Raw genomic sequence first — 16,051 nt, 5'->3', positions numbered from 1 at the left:
ATCATTATCGTTACACTCGTCATCATCATCAATGTTGTTGTTATTGTTGCTGCTACTACGGCTGCTAAGGTGAAAGTGCCACTTACTTAAGTCCTCCCACAATCTAAACGTACAATCCGAAGGAGAACAAATACCACTGTACTTTTATAATAGCATTTTAAAAAGGATCGGCTGGATTTATGAATCTAGAAACTGCACAAAAACAGTGTTAATATAATGGTGACATGGTTAATGACTCAAAGGAGCCCATATTCTTGCATCCCTACAAAGTTTAGGCCACCCTCTTGACAATGGCACAAAACCCGTTTATGGTCTGCAAAGTTTTGCTGCGGACATTCCACTATTTGTCTCATAAATGCGACCTGGTGGCCATATTGCAGGATGTGTCTGTTCCGCTGCTCAGTTTGTAGCTTGTTTCTTTGAATTGCATTCAAGAATGTGTCTGTTTTTTTAACTGAAAGCAGAAATATGGTATTTGCATTCATGCACAGCATCTAAATTAAATATAGTGAAATTTCAACTCTTGCTGGGAGACATTGGATGAGGTGTTTAAATATTAATGTCATTTGGACAGGAAAACTCACTTCCTGAATCTTAATTTGAACCACACACAGCTAGTCAGTAAAAAATATAAATAGATTAAAAAGGACTGCTTGCCTAAAGATAAATGAGCAATTTAATACCTCATATCAAATGGTTTGTTGCACGTCTATCTATTCGTACTAGCTCCATATACTCTTCAAGTCTTAGCAATTTGTATTCAATCCCACGATGCACTGGGTACAAAGCAGGGACAAGGTGATCGCCCACCACAGGACACGCACTGAACGGTAACAGGGGATACCTGAGATCCCAGAAGGAGACAACACAGAGCGAGTACTAGAATAGAAACCAGAAAGTGAGATGGCATCATTCACCAAGTCAACAAGCTGTCCCACTGTTGCAAATCTATTATAGATCCATCACCCTGGATAGGGCCACAGAGTTTTGGAAACACGTAGCCTATCCCCGGTAGAATAGGGCATAATGCTTAGTTACACGCTTAAATGCAAAGGTAGTCCAAGCCACATACAGTACACATACAATATACAGTAATTTATATATAAGCCTATATTCACCATGGAATATTTCATTTAGTTGAATTAGCCCTAGAGATCACTCATGTCAGTGTCATTTGAGAGCAACAGTGTGATTAATAAATTTATTTTTAATGTTTGTCAAACCACCCAATAGCAGAGGTGGAGATTTCAGGTCCAGAGAGTACAAATCCAGACCAAGATTTTGTTACAACCAAGCAGTTGAGTATAAAGAGTCACAGTCACAGAGTACTCAGCCGGTTGGTTGAAACAAAATCTTGGCCTGGATTTGTACTCTCTGGTCCTGAAATCTCCACCTCTGCCCAACAGAAAACTCTACTTATACGGGTTTATGAAGCTGGACTTATGATTGTAGTGCAAAAGGACTTCAAAGGGGAATTGAAGAGCAAGAACTGTTAACGTAAAGGCCATCTTACTGTATTTTGCATATCCTATTAGCCAAAAACATACATTAGTGGAACAGACAAGCGATTTTGATTATAACCAAGTGCAGCCCACACCACGAAACAGTATTTAACACAAAGGCCCAGTAGAGAGGAACACTATTCTGGTCAGATTAGCAGGCCAATAGTACTGTCTGCTGCCTTTCCAGCTGTTGCACCTGACAATAATCACTACCAGACCCTGTCCGAGGGAATCCGTCAGTGATTAACTAGGGGCTGCTTCGAGTTCACATCTTCGGGCACTTCATCTGTCGGTACCGATGCCTGAGGTCCTTCTCTTTAGTGCTGTTTCATGTGATGGCGACACCTGTCAACCACAAATGTAGGATTGCGTTGCTCAAATGCAACGTCTATTGCATAACTGAACGGCCACAAAATAACAACTTCATACATGTCCTTACTGTTTCTGCTAAATAAACCCGGGCGAACATTTTGGCTCACATCTCTCACTCTAGTGAGTAATAGTTACTTGTTGTTGGTTAGTTGGTTAGTGATAAGTTACTGGACAGGGTTCTCACACCAGATGAAAACTTGTTTCTCACTTCACCTGTTTCAGTTTTTGACAACTTCAAAACATATGAGACAGGGGAGGGTTAAGTTAATTTGAGTTCAGATGGCTTGTGTCCCCTCCCACCAGCCTTTCCTGGGGATTATAGCGTCACTTTGGCTGGGGGTGGGGGGGGGGCAATTATAAATCCACCCCCATTGCCCATCTCTGCTCTGTCAGAGAGGTTGAATGTCTATATTCTGTTAACCACAGCTACCACCGCCAATGTACTTCAAAGCGCATGCACAACTCCACTGGTGAAGACTTTTTGCGGACAAATGCAGACAAATGCAGATGCACATCCTGTTCATCTGTGGTGAATGTTTTTCGTCCTTGGCTGTCCTTACCTTAGAGAAGAGTTGTTGGATTTTTCTCTTTTGAATTTTTTCTTCAGATTTTTTGTGCATTTTCAAAAACTTTTTGTCAATCTAGGTCATCTCGCCAACTTTCAGGAGAATTAATAATTTCCTGTCCCCCTCCCCTACTTGTTTGTTCAGTACCTTCTTGCTCCAGCCTCCTTGTCTACATCTCCTCCCTTGGGTTTTTTTTTGGAGTTACTCCTGAAACTTGGCGAGAATGTGGGAGTTCCGCTCGATGTCCTTCTGGAGGGCGGTCTTCGCCGAATTCTTCGGCACCATGTTCTTCGTGTTCATCGGCATGGGTGCGGCAACACGCTTCGCCAGCGGGCCGCACTACGTGCTGAGCGTGGCCTTCTGCTTCGGCCTGGCGGGGGCCACCATCATCCAGTCCATCGGACACATCAGCGGGGGCCACATCAACCCCGCTGTCACCTTCGCCCACCTGGTCAGCTCGCAGATGTCCCTCTTCCGCGCCTTCTTCTACGTCGCCGCTCAGATGACTGGGGCCGTGGTGGGTGCGGCGGTGCTGTACGGGGTCACACCGGGCACCATGCGGGGCAGTCTGGCCCTCAATAAGGTAAGTGTGCCTCTGCTTGGCCCCTGGTCCTGTTGCTTTTGGCCAACGCTGCCTCCCTTACCTACAGCAAAGAAGGTTCACTTCCACACCGGGAGTTGACTATCACCTTCTTCAGTGTTAAAAACAAGCAAGGTAGCAACCAAGGTGCCCCATTCCCTGGACTTAAATTTGAACCCTTCAGCTCCTCCACTCTTCCATCCTGGTCTGTCTCTGTTAAAATAAGGTTCTCTTAGCTACAACAGGAGTTCAAAGCTCCGGACATTATTAAGAAGTAATAAAAATACCTTTCATGACGACATGTCAACACGTCGCCTCTGACTTTGTCTTGTGAGCACATACCACACAAGGTCGCTACGAGATTACGACCAATTTGGGGAAATACAATCAAGGTGAGATGTTATCGAACGGACAGAGCTGCTCCCTCGGTTCACCTTCCGAATCACGAGGAGAAAAAAACAAGCCCGGGATGCCTCTTCCTGAAGCTGCAGTTCTGCACACACGTGAAAGTTGATATTCATGGTCCTCCTGATGATTTTAGAAATAGACATGAAAGGAGGAGATCCATTTGCAATTTAAGCTGGGTTTCCTCAGCACGAGGGAACTGGTTAGGGGCAGTGTGTGGCTCAGTGGGCTAAGCCTGTGTGCCTGTAATCAGAAGGTCACAAGTTCAAACCCAGCCTCAGCCTGTGGGTCCTTGAGCAAGGCCCTTAACCCCCAGCTCCCTGGGCGCCGCTACGGGTGGCAGCCCTTCGCAGACAACTTCCTCTATGAAAAAAGAGCAAGTTGTGGGAGGCGTAAAGACAATTTCCCTACGTGGACAAATAAAAGTGTCAATTAAAAAATTAATTAATTATAGGTATACTTTGACAGGCTTAATTTGTACTTTAACTTGTACTTTAAACTTCACATACACTCATAAAACAGTTGATGCTCCAGCGTATGATCTGGTAAAACTTCTGCTATTGTTATAATTCAGGCAGCAAATGCACCTAAAATTATCTGTGTTTTAATATATTAAAGATCATTTTTGTGTTTAGATCACATTAGATGTGGTATCATATAATGCAGGGAACTGCAGGCTTTGCCTTTATCTGCCTAAGCATCTAGCAGAGAGGATGCATGTGCTGTCACCTTTGTCCTGCAGGGGGCAACATTTTCTCCCTGCCTGAGTCTCTTTGTTCTTTGCGGCGCAGTTGCAGCCGGGCATCAGCCTGGGCATGGCCACCACAGTGGAGGCGTTCCTCACGCTGCAGCTGGTGGTTTGCATCTTCGCCGTCACCGATGACCGCCGCAATGGCCGCCTCGGGTCTGCAGCGCTCGCCATCGGATTCTCCATCACCGTCGGTCACCTGATGGGGGTAAGAGAGAGGCCTAGAAGACACGGTTATTTCAGCAGTGGTGAGCAGTGGTGAGGTGTGGAAGCACACAGAAATGCGGAACCACAAGCCAAAGGGTGTGAATCTTTACTGCACCCCAACCAGAGAATCAGAGTCTTTAGCAAATCTCTCATCACTAAATATTTTTAAAGGAATATTGCATCGAGTATAATAGTAATTATACTATTGCTATAGTAGTTAATTACTATAATTACTATTATAGTAATTAATAGCAATTATAGTACTATATAATTGCTATAATTGCTATAGTATAACAGTATAAAATATACTAGTAATGTGAGTGTGTGGATGTATAGATAGATAGATAGATTGATAGATAGATAGATAGATAGATAGATAGATAGATAGATAGATAGATAGATAGATAGACTTCACTTTATAACTTTATAAATCCTGAAGGAAATCGTAGGTTTACATTAGCACAGCACCCATTTAGACATTAGGTCTGTTCCCCTGCTTGCAGATGTACTACACTGGCGCTGGTATGAACCCCGCACGCTCCTTTGCACCTGCCATCCTCATCAGGAACTTCATCAACCACTGGGTAAGAGCCCAAGCTGTACCATCAAGTTAGCGCAGAAATCCCTCATGCAGGAAATAACGCTTCAAAAGCAGCCCACGGTGTCTAAGCTATTTCATCCGGAGACGTGCACTGTGACATTAATGTGACAAGCGTCACACGAAGTCAGCACAACAAGATGTTGACTGACAGCATCTTCACTCTCATATGTCTAATTCTATAACCAGAATAGCAAGCTAAAGCAACAAAGTATCATTCATGATACAATGTTTCATCTTTAAAATACGTGGCATACACAGGTATTACATGCATAAAATATTAATTACTTATGACATTAATTTCTCAAGTATTTATCAATTTCATATTCATGTAAAACAGAGCCGTGTAAAATATCAGCTGCTGACCCTTTGAAATGCAAAAATTTCAAAATGCATGAAATTATAGACCGTGCCTGTGATTAACCTTCACTGCTGTATATTAATGTATCACAGCTTCGCGAAGCATCACAGGAGAATGGTGGATCGAGGCAGTTTGTTAATTGGAATACCTCTCCGTGATCTCAGCTTGGCAGTCTGATGGCTTAGGAGCCAGACTTGTATTCTGGCGGTTCAAATCTCGATGGATATCTTGCTGTAGTACCCTTGAGCAAGGTCACTACGCTGAATATTCTCCCCGCATTAAATAAAAGTGTCGGCTATTATAGCAACATGTCCTTAAACTTGATTCCAAACACGTAATATTTATCAGCTAAATCAGTCATTGTAAAATCTTGTGTATCCTAGCAACCTTTTCTATCAGGCAGTATTTCTGTCGACGGGGTTACTGTGAGAAACTCGGCAGAGGTCCTTTGGCAGAACAATGCATAATGCCTTTATTTCACCAAAAGCCAAAACAAATGTCTAGAACTCTGTTAAACAGAGTTAGAAATAGCTGTTAAACAGGCAGGATAGTCGGTTAACGTAACTGAGACAGAACCAAGAACACAATCATAGTACAAAGTAGCAAACCATTTAAACAATTAAGGGGTCAAAAAACACAGGTAATACTAACTACAGCATAGAATTCACAATACCTCACAATGAGCCCCTGGACAAGACTGGTATTTACACAGGAAATAGCAAGCAGGTAAAGCAGGTCACTTAACAAAGGAAGGTCATCGGGGCAGAGTAGCTGGTTGTACGGAAGATTTGGGCTGGCTCCTGGATCCTGTGGAGAAAATGTCTTCAGATGGTGTAACGTTACGGGTGACCACAGGAGGGCCCTGGCATGTGCTGCAGCCTGACAGCTGTATCCTAGCAACGCGATGCAGCCTCCGTGTGCATTCTGACCTGACCGCAGTGTCGCCGTTCTGTGTGTCTCTCTCTCTCTGTATGTGCCGTGACAGGTGTACTGGGTAGGCCCTATGATCGGGGGTGCCATGGGGGCGCTGCTCTACGACTTCATGCTCTTCCCCAGGATGCGGGGGCTGTCTGAAAGACTGGCCGTCCTGAAAGGCAGTCGCCCCCCAGAGGCCGAGGGCCAGGACGACACGCAGGGGGGGCCCATCGAGCTGAAGACTCAAGCCCTATAGACTGGAAGGACAGTTTCGCCATGATAACCCCCCCCCCCCCCAATCCTACCACCTGCAAACACATTCGTTTAATACCACCCGCTAACTTTGGACATGCATATTTACCCCGCATAAAAACACATGTAGCTCCGCCCCCAGCTCTCTGTGTCTATGCCCTGCCCATACATCTCACTGCCAAATCAGAACCGGACACTGTAGTAGGACCAACTAACGATTACACCATCACTTCTACACTCCCTTTCTTATTAAAATCCCCCCCCCCCCCCCCGGCCCCAACAACGAGACCCAACACGACAGAACTGACGTGCGTCTGTTGATAGATGAGGCGCTGAAGGACTCGCCCTGACTGCAAATGGGTTGTGTTGGCCTCAGCAGCTCAGGGCAGGGTGTCCGTCAGATGTCTGCTGCTCCAGGCTTTGCTGCTCTATCTGGCTTCACCTCTGCTTGCCGTCGCTTAGGGCTTCCAGTGAACGATGTGACACCGATATACAGCTTAGGATTCGCCGTGGCTTCATGATTTGATTCTGTTCCTGCCTGTGTCCTGTACCTTTGTGTTTAGTGAAGCTTTCCTCGTCATGTTCGTTCATTGCATCTGTACCAAGATTCCCTTTCATTTCTTCCCCACGCGCTCTTGTGACTCTTGCCATTGCTTTAATTTAGCCTTCTTCTGGCTCACTTCGCAATACTCGCGAAGATGCTGCTAAATCCTCTAGCTTTGAAACGGCCCCGAATGTTTATGTCTGCCGTTTTGGCCTGGTGTGCCACATTCTTTATAAGGTTTAATTAGCTAAATAAAAAATAAACACAAATTCCAAAATCCTGAAATTGTCTTTTCTTAACTTTGGTGAAGCTCAAAATATGGTACAGACTATCCCTTATTCTGTGAAGAAAATTACAACTTTTGCACGTGGATTTGATTCCAAGGTCAATACTCTTACGAATCGTCCATACTCGACGTGTGGGCTGTAATAACAGCTGTTAAATATATTTAGCTTTTATCCAGGAATGCCTTCCTGGTTGTTGACTGGATTCTGCTTCAGTGCTTGTAGTTTTTGGAGTTTTATAGACTTCAGTTTTTTTTTTTTTTTGATGTTTTCAGTGGCCTGTATCCTGAAATCTGGTCTGGTTCATATTATTGCCCGTGAATGTTTTTCATAAGAATTTTCAATCATTTCTTACATTTTGGGAAAAAAAGTGAGTGCATGGTGCAAGAAAAGTGATTGTATTAGTATTTTGCATTTTTAACTCTTAGCAGAAAAGGGCAGAATGGGTGATGTGGGCAGTAGGCAAACATTATCTACTTGGGTTTAAATAATTCTGTTGGTTGCGAGTTGCTGATGAGGGTCCTTGGAGGTGTAGAGACACGTCACACTGACCCCGTAATGCAATCTTACCCCAGGTGTCGTGTTGAATTTTTTGGTTGGTTTTGGTTGACAAAGGAGCAATTAACTTGTTCCCCTCCTTCTATCACCCCCCTGGCCTTCAGTAAGTTCTTCTGCTTGAAACCCATAATGATGCCAACAAAGTTGAGAATTAAACTGGTCCACATGCATGAGATGAGTCATGTAAATGAAGGGTGAATACAAAACACACTTGTAAAAACACCAGTCTTGTAAAAAAAGAAATTGAACATGATGTCAGAATACGTTTTTTACTGAACTAACCCAGTTAGGTAAAATTCTTAAGTTCTACCCTTGGATAGAACCAACCTCAACATTGTGATCCATTCCAGTTCCAATGATGCAACAGAACATTGAAGCACAATGATAGATCCAAGGAAGGTGATGTGTTACCAGGCAACAGGCCGATGGGCGTGGAGAGGGTGGAATGGGGTTTAACCTCACGACAGTCAGTCAGCCAATCAATCGTTTCTATTTGCAGCACAAGGGTTTTCATTCCAGCCACTAGCTTGGCTTGCTTTGATTGTTAAGCTGCTTGAAGACATTTTACTTTGTGAAGATGAACGTGACACAGTTAGCAGTGATGTCCGTTCATCACTCGTGCTATTTATGAAGTGTGGACCAGGCAAACTGTTCTGTTGGGTTGAATATATTTAATAACTGGAGATTTTGGTAATTATGGTGTTGACAAGTAACTACAGTTAAGTTTTTCATTGTTTGTGTTGTGAAGAAATTAATTATTGGCCAACATGAGCAGCATGATTTTTAATGTTTTGTCTATGAATAGAAAGGAAATTTTAAAAGAGTGTGGATGAAGCATTGCACAGATAGTAATTAGCTTTTGATGTATTTGTTGTTTATATGCATTTCTTCACTATAATATTTAATCGTACTGGGGGAATAACAAACGTGTTCAAACTTTTGATAGGTTTAAGAAATATGACAGGTTCTTTATTTACAAGTATTTTCCTACATTTACCTTGGAAACGCTTTTTGGCATAATCCACAGCTGGCTTGGTTTTCTACAATGATATTTCTTCCTTATATCACCCATCAATGTTTAAGCCAGTCTATGACTTTGGTGTATACCATCTTTCCAACCATCTTCTGTACCTGTTTGGCCTATTCAGGGTCGGGGGGTGGGGGTGGGGGGGTCTGGGGCCAATGCCAGAAGCTGTGGATGCAATAACCAGAACGGGGCACCAACCTATTGCAGGCAGGGCACAGACTCCATTCATACCTACAGACGGCATGGTAACGCCAATTCACCTTACCATGTTTTTGCTGCCCTGCGTCAGGTACAACGTGTTTTTCTTCCGGTTTATCCATGGCTGACAGTTTGTTTTGATTTTTTTAAACAAAAAATGAAGCGATTAGGGCTGATGCAATGTGGCGTCTCCCTTTGAAATCTCAGCTCCAGAAGCACACTGCTACTCTGAACCGTCTGTCTTATAACTTCGAAGATGCAAGATAACACAAAAAATAAAGATAAAATACCATTTATTGCAATATTTCAAATGTGAGTTTGCCATCTACCCTCCTTACACTAATTAAGCAACTTCTATGCAAATTAATTTATGAAGAATGACTGTCTTCAGCTTTATTTTTCTAAATAATTAGCTCTTTTGTATTATAGTTAAAAGCAATTTACAGTGTGTAGTTTCATTTCAGACCAAGTACTATGATGGGTTCGCGTTTGCACCTGACTGAATTTCTAGTTGCCTTCGTGTATCATGCTCGGCTACTAATATGTTGCTTGACAAAGTGCAGTGGTGTTTTTTCCAGTATATCCTGCCAAATTTCAAGTGCCCTTTCAGCTTTCAGTTATTTTTACTATGACAGTAACAACAACAACAGTAATTTAGATGTAATACCTAAATCCACCTATAAACCCCGGCACTTATTTTTTGAATGTCATTTTGATTTCATAAGCACTGCTTTGCATGTGACTGTGGAGAGCTGTCTGTGCGATACAGATACATACAGTGAGACAGTAGAAAACGCGTAAGAACTGGAACTAGCATTCAACAGCGACACAATTGCTTTCCGGAGCGACTTCGGAAATGTCATTATTATTACGCAACACAGAAATACCGCCCCCCCTCCCCGATTATATTTGCAGCTGTCGTTACCTTACAAAAACTCTGTTTCATCACTGGAATGTGATTTTACCTGTCAAAAAGCTGTACTTTCAACATGCATACGAACCGGAAGACACAACATGTGTTTAGAAACAAATATCATGTACCTAAAATGGGATTTACTGTATTTCTTTGTAAGCAGAAATAAGCAGAAGAAAAACTAAACAAACAAGCTGTCTTGACTTTGTATAGAATTTTAAGAAATAAAGAAACTTAAACACTCAGAGTGAAATGCGCCGTTTGTGAAGTAAATTCAGTGACATAAGAACATAAATTCTTGCTGAATTTGAATCTGCGATAGAAACTAAATAATTTCACGCATACCCCTCAGAAGGGCAGCCGAGCGGGTCACTCAGACACCTCTATTCCATGGCTACTTTCATAGCTTCAGGTGTGTTTCTCCCGGAGTTTTACCCACTGTTTATCTACCAACAAACCGAACTGCTGCACTGTTAATGAGGGACGTGAGACACAACCATGATATGTGAATGTTATTTATTTTTTTGCAGATGGTATTATCCTGAGTAATTTACAAGGCCAGCATTGGTTCAATACTATTATTTCATAATACAAAAAGATACAAAGGAGAATTAATACCTCAGAATTTAATATACAGAAAAATGTATCAGAGGACAGACAATATGGATGTATAACATAAATCCTGAAACTATATAAATTCAAAAAATCTCCTTGTGCATTCTTTTCTTTTTCTTTCTTTTTTTTAAAAAAAAAAAATCATTTATCTCCCCACCTATGAGAAAGGGTTTCAGATCACCTTCTCCACTGGCTGGTAAATCAACCTTCTGTTTTGTTTACTGTGTGTGGATTCCAACAGGTTTGTGGAGGGCAGTAGCTGCACTATGTCCTTAGTGTACCGTGCTGAGAATCACCCCACATACAATTTCCAAACAGTTTGTGATATTATGGTCTAAAAAAAACATTCCACCTGATGGAGGAGATATAAACACTAAAATAGCAGTTCTGTGTTCACAGCTGTAATGGAATCACTTAAAGCCGTGCTCTCCTTTGCACTGTATAAAAAATCTCTTCACTTGCAGTGCATGGGAATTTAGAACTTTGAAGCGGAATTTGTTTTTGTTTGGTCCAAAGGTGAACCGATTGTAGTCATGGCAACAGGTGGAACTCCGTACATGTCTGGGTCGAGCATAGGGAATTCAAGGTCCATGTCATGCAGAGATGGTCCAGGGCTTGGTGTCCTGGGACACACAAAAAAATAAAAACCAGGTAGTGTTAAGAGACCCCTAGCTATCACGAGAAATGTGAACGGTGTCACACTAGCGTTACAGGTTTTTAAACCATTAGAGGAGATCATTGTCATATAGACTACATCCTACTGATGGAGGTTCCACTCACGTGTTTGCTGGAGAGAAGATGCTGTTGCCCTCCGGGTCAGTGAAGGGCCCTGAATATGGCACAAATGCCCCTCCGGTATCATTTTGATAGGGAGGCTGTTGGCTGAAGTGTACGATGGGCAATTGTTTTGTACAATTCCTTGAAATTCACATTGAAACATCAACAGAACACAAACAACAGAACATGGACAAAAAAAACAACTCTGGGATTAACAATGTATAGCAGTGATTCCCTTATAGCAGTATATACAGTATATTGTTTCTTTACAATACACCAGTGTTTCCCAATCCGGTCCATGGAGACCCACAGACGGTAGACATTTTTGCTTGGGAGCTGGGAGGCTTTTCTACACAAACTCACACTTTCCTGACTCTGGAAGGTTTTAAGCAATACTGTACTGTATTGTGCTGGGCATGCAGAGTTTTATTTCAGGCTACAAAAACACCCACTCACCCTGGGTAAAATATTGATGGGTCTGGTTGAGGAGGTGGAGCTTCAGGTCTAAGGGAAGAAAGGTTCAAAGATTGTGATACTGTGCCTATGTGTGGACGTCCCATGTGCAGGCCATGCGAAGGGGTGACTTACGGATAGACATTGTCTGGAGGATAGGGGGACAGACTGGGGGCAAGGGCGATTTCCTGTTGGGGGTCCAAGGGGGGGTGTGCGGTTGGGTCCCTGAGAAAAAGTGAAGAGAATAAAACACACGTATTAATATGGTCCTTCACCAAATGATATCAAGTTGCGTGTAATTCACTGGACAGGCGTCCATGTTAACAGAGGTCAAAGTGTTGGAGCATGCCGACTGTTCAACTCACTCAACTTTGGTCCGAATTGAAACCCCAATGTATCCACGGCCCTCCATCTTCTGCTCATCTGAGCAATCAAACACCAAACAATTATTTTACAAAACTCCACAAAAAAAATTAATTAGTGTAATGAGTCTTTCACCACTGGTCAAACATTTCAGCTTGTCCTATACAGGGTCACGGAGGTCTGGAGCCTATACTGGAAGGTCCAGGCACAAGACAAGGAGCAACCCAAGATGGGGCACCAACCATCGCAGGGCACACACACCATTCACACCTACATACAATTTGGCAATTCACCTTAGCATGATTTTAGACTCTGTGGGGAAAATGGAAAATTCAGAGAACCCCATGACAACACGGGAAGAACATGCAATCTCCACACATGTTAAGCTGGGGCAGAGCTTGGTTCCAGAGGTGTGATGCAACAGTGCTAACCACCATGCCACCGTGCCAACCATGAAATGGATATCATAGATCTATCACTATGCATTGCAAAAGTGATAACATTCTAATATGTGTGTCTTTTGGACATACCTGTGTAGTATTTTTTAAAGACTTCATTTTTAAGAAAATTGGGGTACAGGACTGTGATAGCCTCAATGTCTCGAATGCGGTCCCCAAGGCATCTGATCTCCAGGTCCTTCTTACTGAACGGCTGAATGTTCTGGACTCTTCTGCCCCCATCTGAAGAAGATGTGTAATTGCGAGCAAGAAGAAGACATTAAGAGGTAATCTCCTTCAAATGCTACAGAAAGAAGCCCATGTAGTCGGGGAGACGATAAGCGAAGGGAGTGTAAAGGAACACAGACACAGAAAGTTCCTCTGCTGGTCTGAAATGAGGTCTAAAGAAACTAAATGGTACAAAAGTACAAAAAGAAACCGGAACTGAAACTAAACATTCAGAGATAATGACGAAATTACAACTCGCTAAGAGCAGGGTCATCAGAGGACACTTGTGAGAGACAGGAAAGGACACGAAGAGGGGGGAAGCGGATATCCAACGTGACCGGTGTCCTCCGGCCAGGTGTACGAGACTCACTCTCGGACTGGGCGACGTAGGCGATGGTGATGCCACCGATCTCAGAGTCGCTGAATCGCAGCAGGAACGTGCCATTGGGACATTCTTGCAAGATTACGTGTAGGTGCTGTTTGCCAATGAAGCCGGATATCAATCTGGAAAAAGCGCACACATTTCTTGCTATTGAGCTATGAGAATGGATATTTACTTACTGATTTAACAGATGCTTTTATCGAACGTGACGTCAAATCAAGAAGGCAGGCCGACAAGGTCCTGGAGCAATTGGTGCTATGTGTCTTGCTCAGGGATTCAACACTGAGATCACTCTGCTCACCCCTGGATTTGTCCCACAACTTTCCAATCACAAGTATATAAGCACACTTGTGTATCTGAATAAATAATTTGATACTGTAAACCACTTCCAGGTCACGATGTGATGATGGCTCACTGGGTAGCAGTGCTGTATAACAGCCGCAGTGCTGGGGGCTTGAAGCAGCTCTACTGTGTGTCGAGTGTGCATGTTGTAACAGGCCCCGCGATTCAACAGGCTAATCGGTGTCTCTAAGTTGCCCATTATGTCCCGTGATGTAGTGGAATCCGGTCCAGTGTGTACACTAGAGCTGTGCCCTATGTTGCCTGGGATAGGCCCCAGCACCCCCACAACCAGGTCACTGGAAGACGGCCGGATATCTGTACACTGGCGCTCACCCGTCACTCCAGTAGTTTCGGAGGTGCTTCTTTGAAAGCTCCATGACGCCGTCGAACCACTGCCAGAAGGTGAAGGTCCGGCCTGACAGCATCTCCTGTGGCACAGCATGGGGACAGAGGGCCAGGCGCATGAGTAGCAGCGCAGTGCAATGCAGCACTGCATCATCTGATGGGTGATGCACTTAAGAAGTACACATTGTATTATTTAAGACAGACAGACAGACAGACAGACAGACAGACAGATAGATAGATAGATAGATAGATAGATAGATAGATAGATAGATAAAGAATGACAGACAGCTACCCACAACTGTGACTAGAATACAAAGATGGATGGATGGATGGATGGATGGATGGGCACAATAAAGGTATTTATAAAGTGTGAATATAAATTCAAATGATCATCACAGTCCATCTTGTGGTACCATTTCACTTCCGCATCCAGAATTCACTGAAGCAGCCTCCTGGAGCGACGGTGTATACCTTGTTGAACTGAGACCAGGAAACCAGCATGTTGCTGAAGTCGTCCTTGTACTCGGGCTTGTTGAAGATCTTCTGGGCGAGGAAGTGGTGGTTGTAGGCGTCCAGGCCTCTCTGTGTTTGTACCTCGGACATAAACTTCTTGTCCAGGGTTATGCACATCTCCTTCCAAGGCACCCGGTCGGGCACCACAAACGGGACCCGATCCTGACAGACATGGGGACACAAACGCCACACACTATCAGCCTTCCTGTGGCCTTTATAGACATCCGACCATTTCCTCTTCAGTGTCTTTCAGTTTAATTGAACAGCCAAATTCACAAATACACTGTCCTGCCTGTGGAAAGGGCTTCTACATTATGATCAGAAGGATAATGTAAACGCAGAGTGACGCGGGGAAATGAATGCAATTAGGAGCGATCGCTAAGAAGGGAAAGAAGTTCTGGAAAGAAATTGCAATATGAATACATATAATCGAGAGATTATCCCCATAGGGCAGTGATTCCCAAGCCGGTCCATGGGGACCCATAGACAGTCTGGGCTTTGGTTTCCTATCAGGAACTGGGGGACTCACAAAGTCAGAGAAGGCACAGTCCCAGATGATAGTAGCCATGGCGTTTATGTCTTGACTGCCGTGAACAATCACAACGATGGGGAAAGACAGAGTCTACAAGAAAAACAAACAAACAACCATCTCTATACAATGGCACATCTCCAGTAGCACATGGAGTGAACATTACTATAGCTATGATTGGTTAGAGGAATATCCAATCATGTTACACAACCCAAGCTGTCTGGAATCCACAATGTGTTCTTTCCACTGTTTAAGAAGAACCAGACCTGCACTTTGCATGGCAATTCGCAGCCCATGAGGGCAACATCTCCTGAAAAGTGGATGGCGAACTTCTCCTCTGTCACCGACTCTGACCCCCTGCGGTCGGCCCTCTTGATTTTCTTTATGCACTGGGGACCAGAGCAGAGGTGTAAGTGGAGCAGAATCAACTTTATGCACCATGAACAGCCTGAGAACAAAGAATTTTTTTTGATGTAACTGGTTCAGGGGCGTTAAATGGGCATGGACGCCCTGCAGATTCTGGGGGCCCTGAATTTATAAAAGATTATAAATTATGTGCCCAGGTTCAAATTCGTCCACTGGGGAACCAAAAAGTGATATTTTGTCAGGGGGGGGGGGGCAAAATATGTAGCTACACCAACAGTTCACTGCTGAGATGAAACTGTGCACCTGCAGTACCCACCATATTCCTGAAGATGGCGCATGTGCTCTTGTTAGCTGCATTGTGTTCCATGACGGCTGTATTGCTGACCAGCTCTCCGACATTCTCCCTTAAAACATGAAGAAGCCAGTAATTTAATTTTCCTTGTAAATAACAGTATATTGTAGCTTCTATTCATTCAAAACAACTGGCATGTATTTTATATGGTATGTTTTCTTTACATAGTATGTTTTCTTTATATAGTATGTTTTCTTTATATAGTATGTTTTCTTTATATAGTATTTTTTTAATACTTGCAACGGATTCACTGATGGACAAGAAGCATGTAGCTGATAATTGCGCCATGTCTGTAAGCCAGAAGCCAAAGCGGGCCCAA

The 16,051-nt window shown here is 43.5% G+C and overlaps 2 protein-coding genes across 3 annotated transcripts in view; one reads left to right on the top strand and one right to left on the bottom strand.

Annotated features, from left to right (window-relative positions):
• The first annotated feature begins 2,449 nt into the window (after positions 1–2,449).
• LOC125748156 (lens fiber major intrinsic protein-like) lies at positions 2,450–6,724 on the top strand. Its single transcript, XM_049024028.1, has 4 exons — positions 2,450–3,023; positions 4,217–4,381; positions 4,884–4,964; positions 6,325–6,724. Exons 1-4 carry the CDS (start codon positions 2,664–2,666, stop codon positions 6,508–6,510), a joined length of 792 nt encoding a protein of 263 aa, XP_048879985.1. The 5' UTR covers positions 2,450–2,663; the 3' UTR covers positions 6,511–6,724.
• Positions 6,725–10,529: 3,805 nt separating this feature from the next.
• The window catches only part of stat6 (signal transducer and activator of transcription 6, interleukin-4 induced), a 29,945-nt gene continuing 24,423 nt past the window's right edge, over positions 10,530–16,051 (bottom strand). The window contains exons 10-21 of one of the 2 annotated variants that reach the window (XM_049022201.1): positions 15,697–15,784; positions 15,281–15,403; positions 15,015–15,107; positions 14,444–14,647; positions 13,961–14,055; positions 13,274–13,407; positions 12,769–12,918; positions 12,241–12,298; positions 12,011–12,100; positions 11,879–11,926; positions 11,426–11,563; positions 10,530–11,268 (exon numbers count right to left, since the gene is read on the bottom strand). In XM_049022201.1, coding sequence (XP_048878158.1) covers positions 11,121–11,268; positions 11,426–11,563; positions 11,879–11,926; positions 12,011–12,100; positions 12,241–12,298; positions 12,769–12,918; positions 13,274–13,407; positions 13,961–14,055; positions 14,444–14,647; positions 15,015–15,107; positions 15,281–15,403; positions 15,697–15,784 — 1,369 coding nt within the window. In that variant the 3' untranslated portion in view covers positions 10,530–11,120. The remainder of the gene's footprint in view (positions 11,269–11,425; positions 11,564–11,878; positions 11,927–12,010; positions 12,101–12,240; positions 12,299–12,768; positions 12,919–13,273; positions 13,408–13,960; positions 14,056–14,443; positions 14,648–15,014; positions 15,108–15,280; positions 15,404–15,696; positions 15,785–16,051) is intronic. The other variant, XM_049022202.1, reaches the window with a different exon arrangement.

Source organism: Brienomyrus brachyistius, chromosome 8 (genome assembly GCF_023856365.1).
Source record: "Brienomyrus brachyistius isolate T26 chromosome 8, BBRACH_0.4, whole genome shotgun sequence".
NCBI classification, from domain to species: Eukaryota; Metazoa; Chordata; class Actinopteri; order Osteoglossiformes; family Mormyridae; genus Brienomyrus; species Brienomyrus brachyistius.
This window is presented reverse-complemented; position numbering and strand designations above follow the sequence as displayed.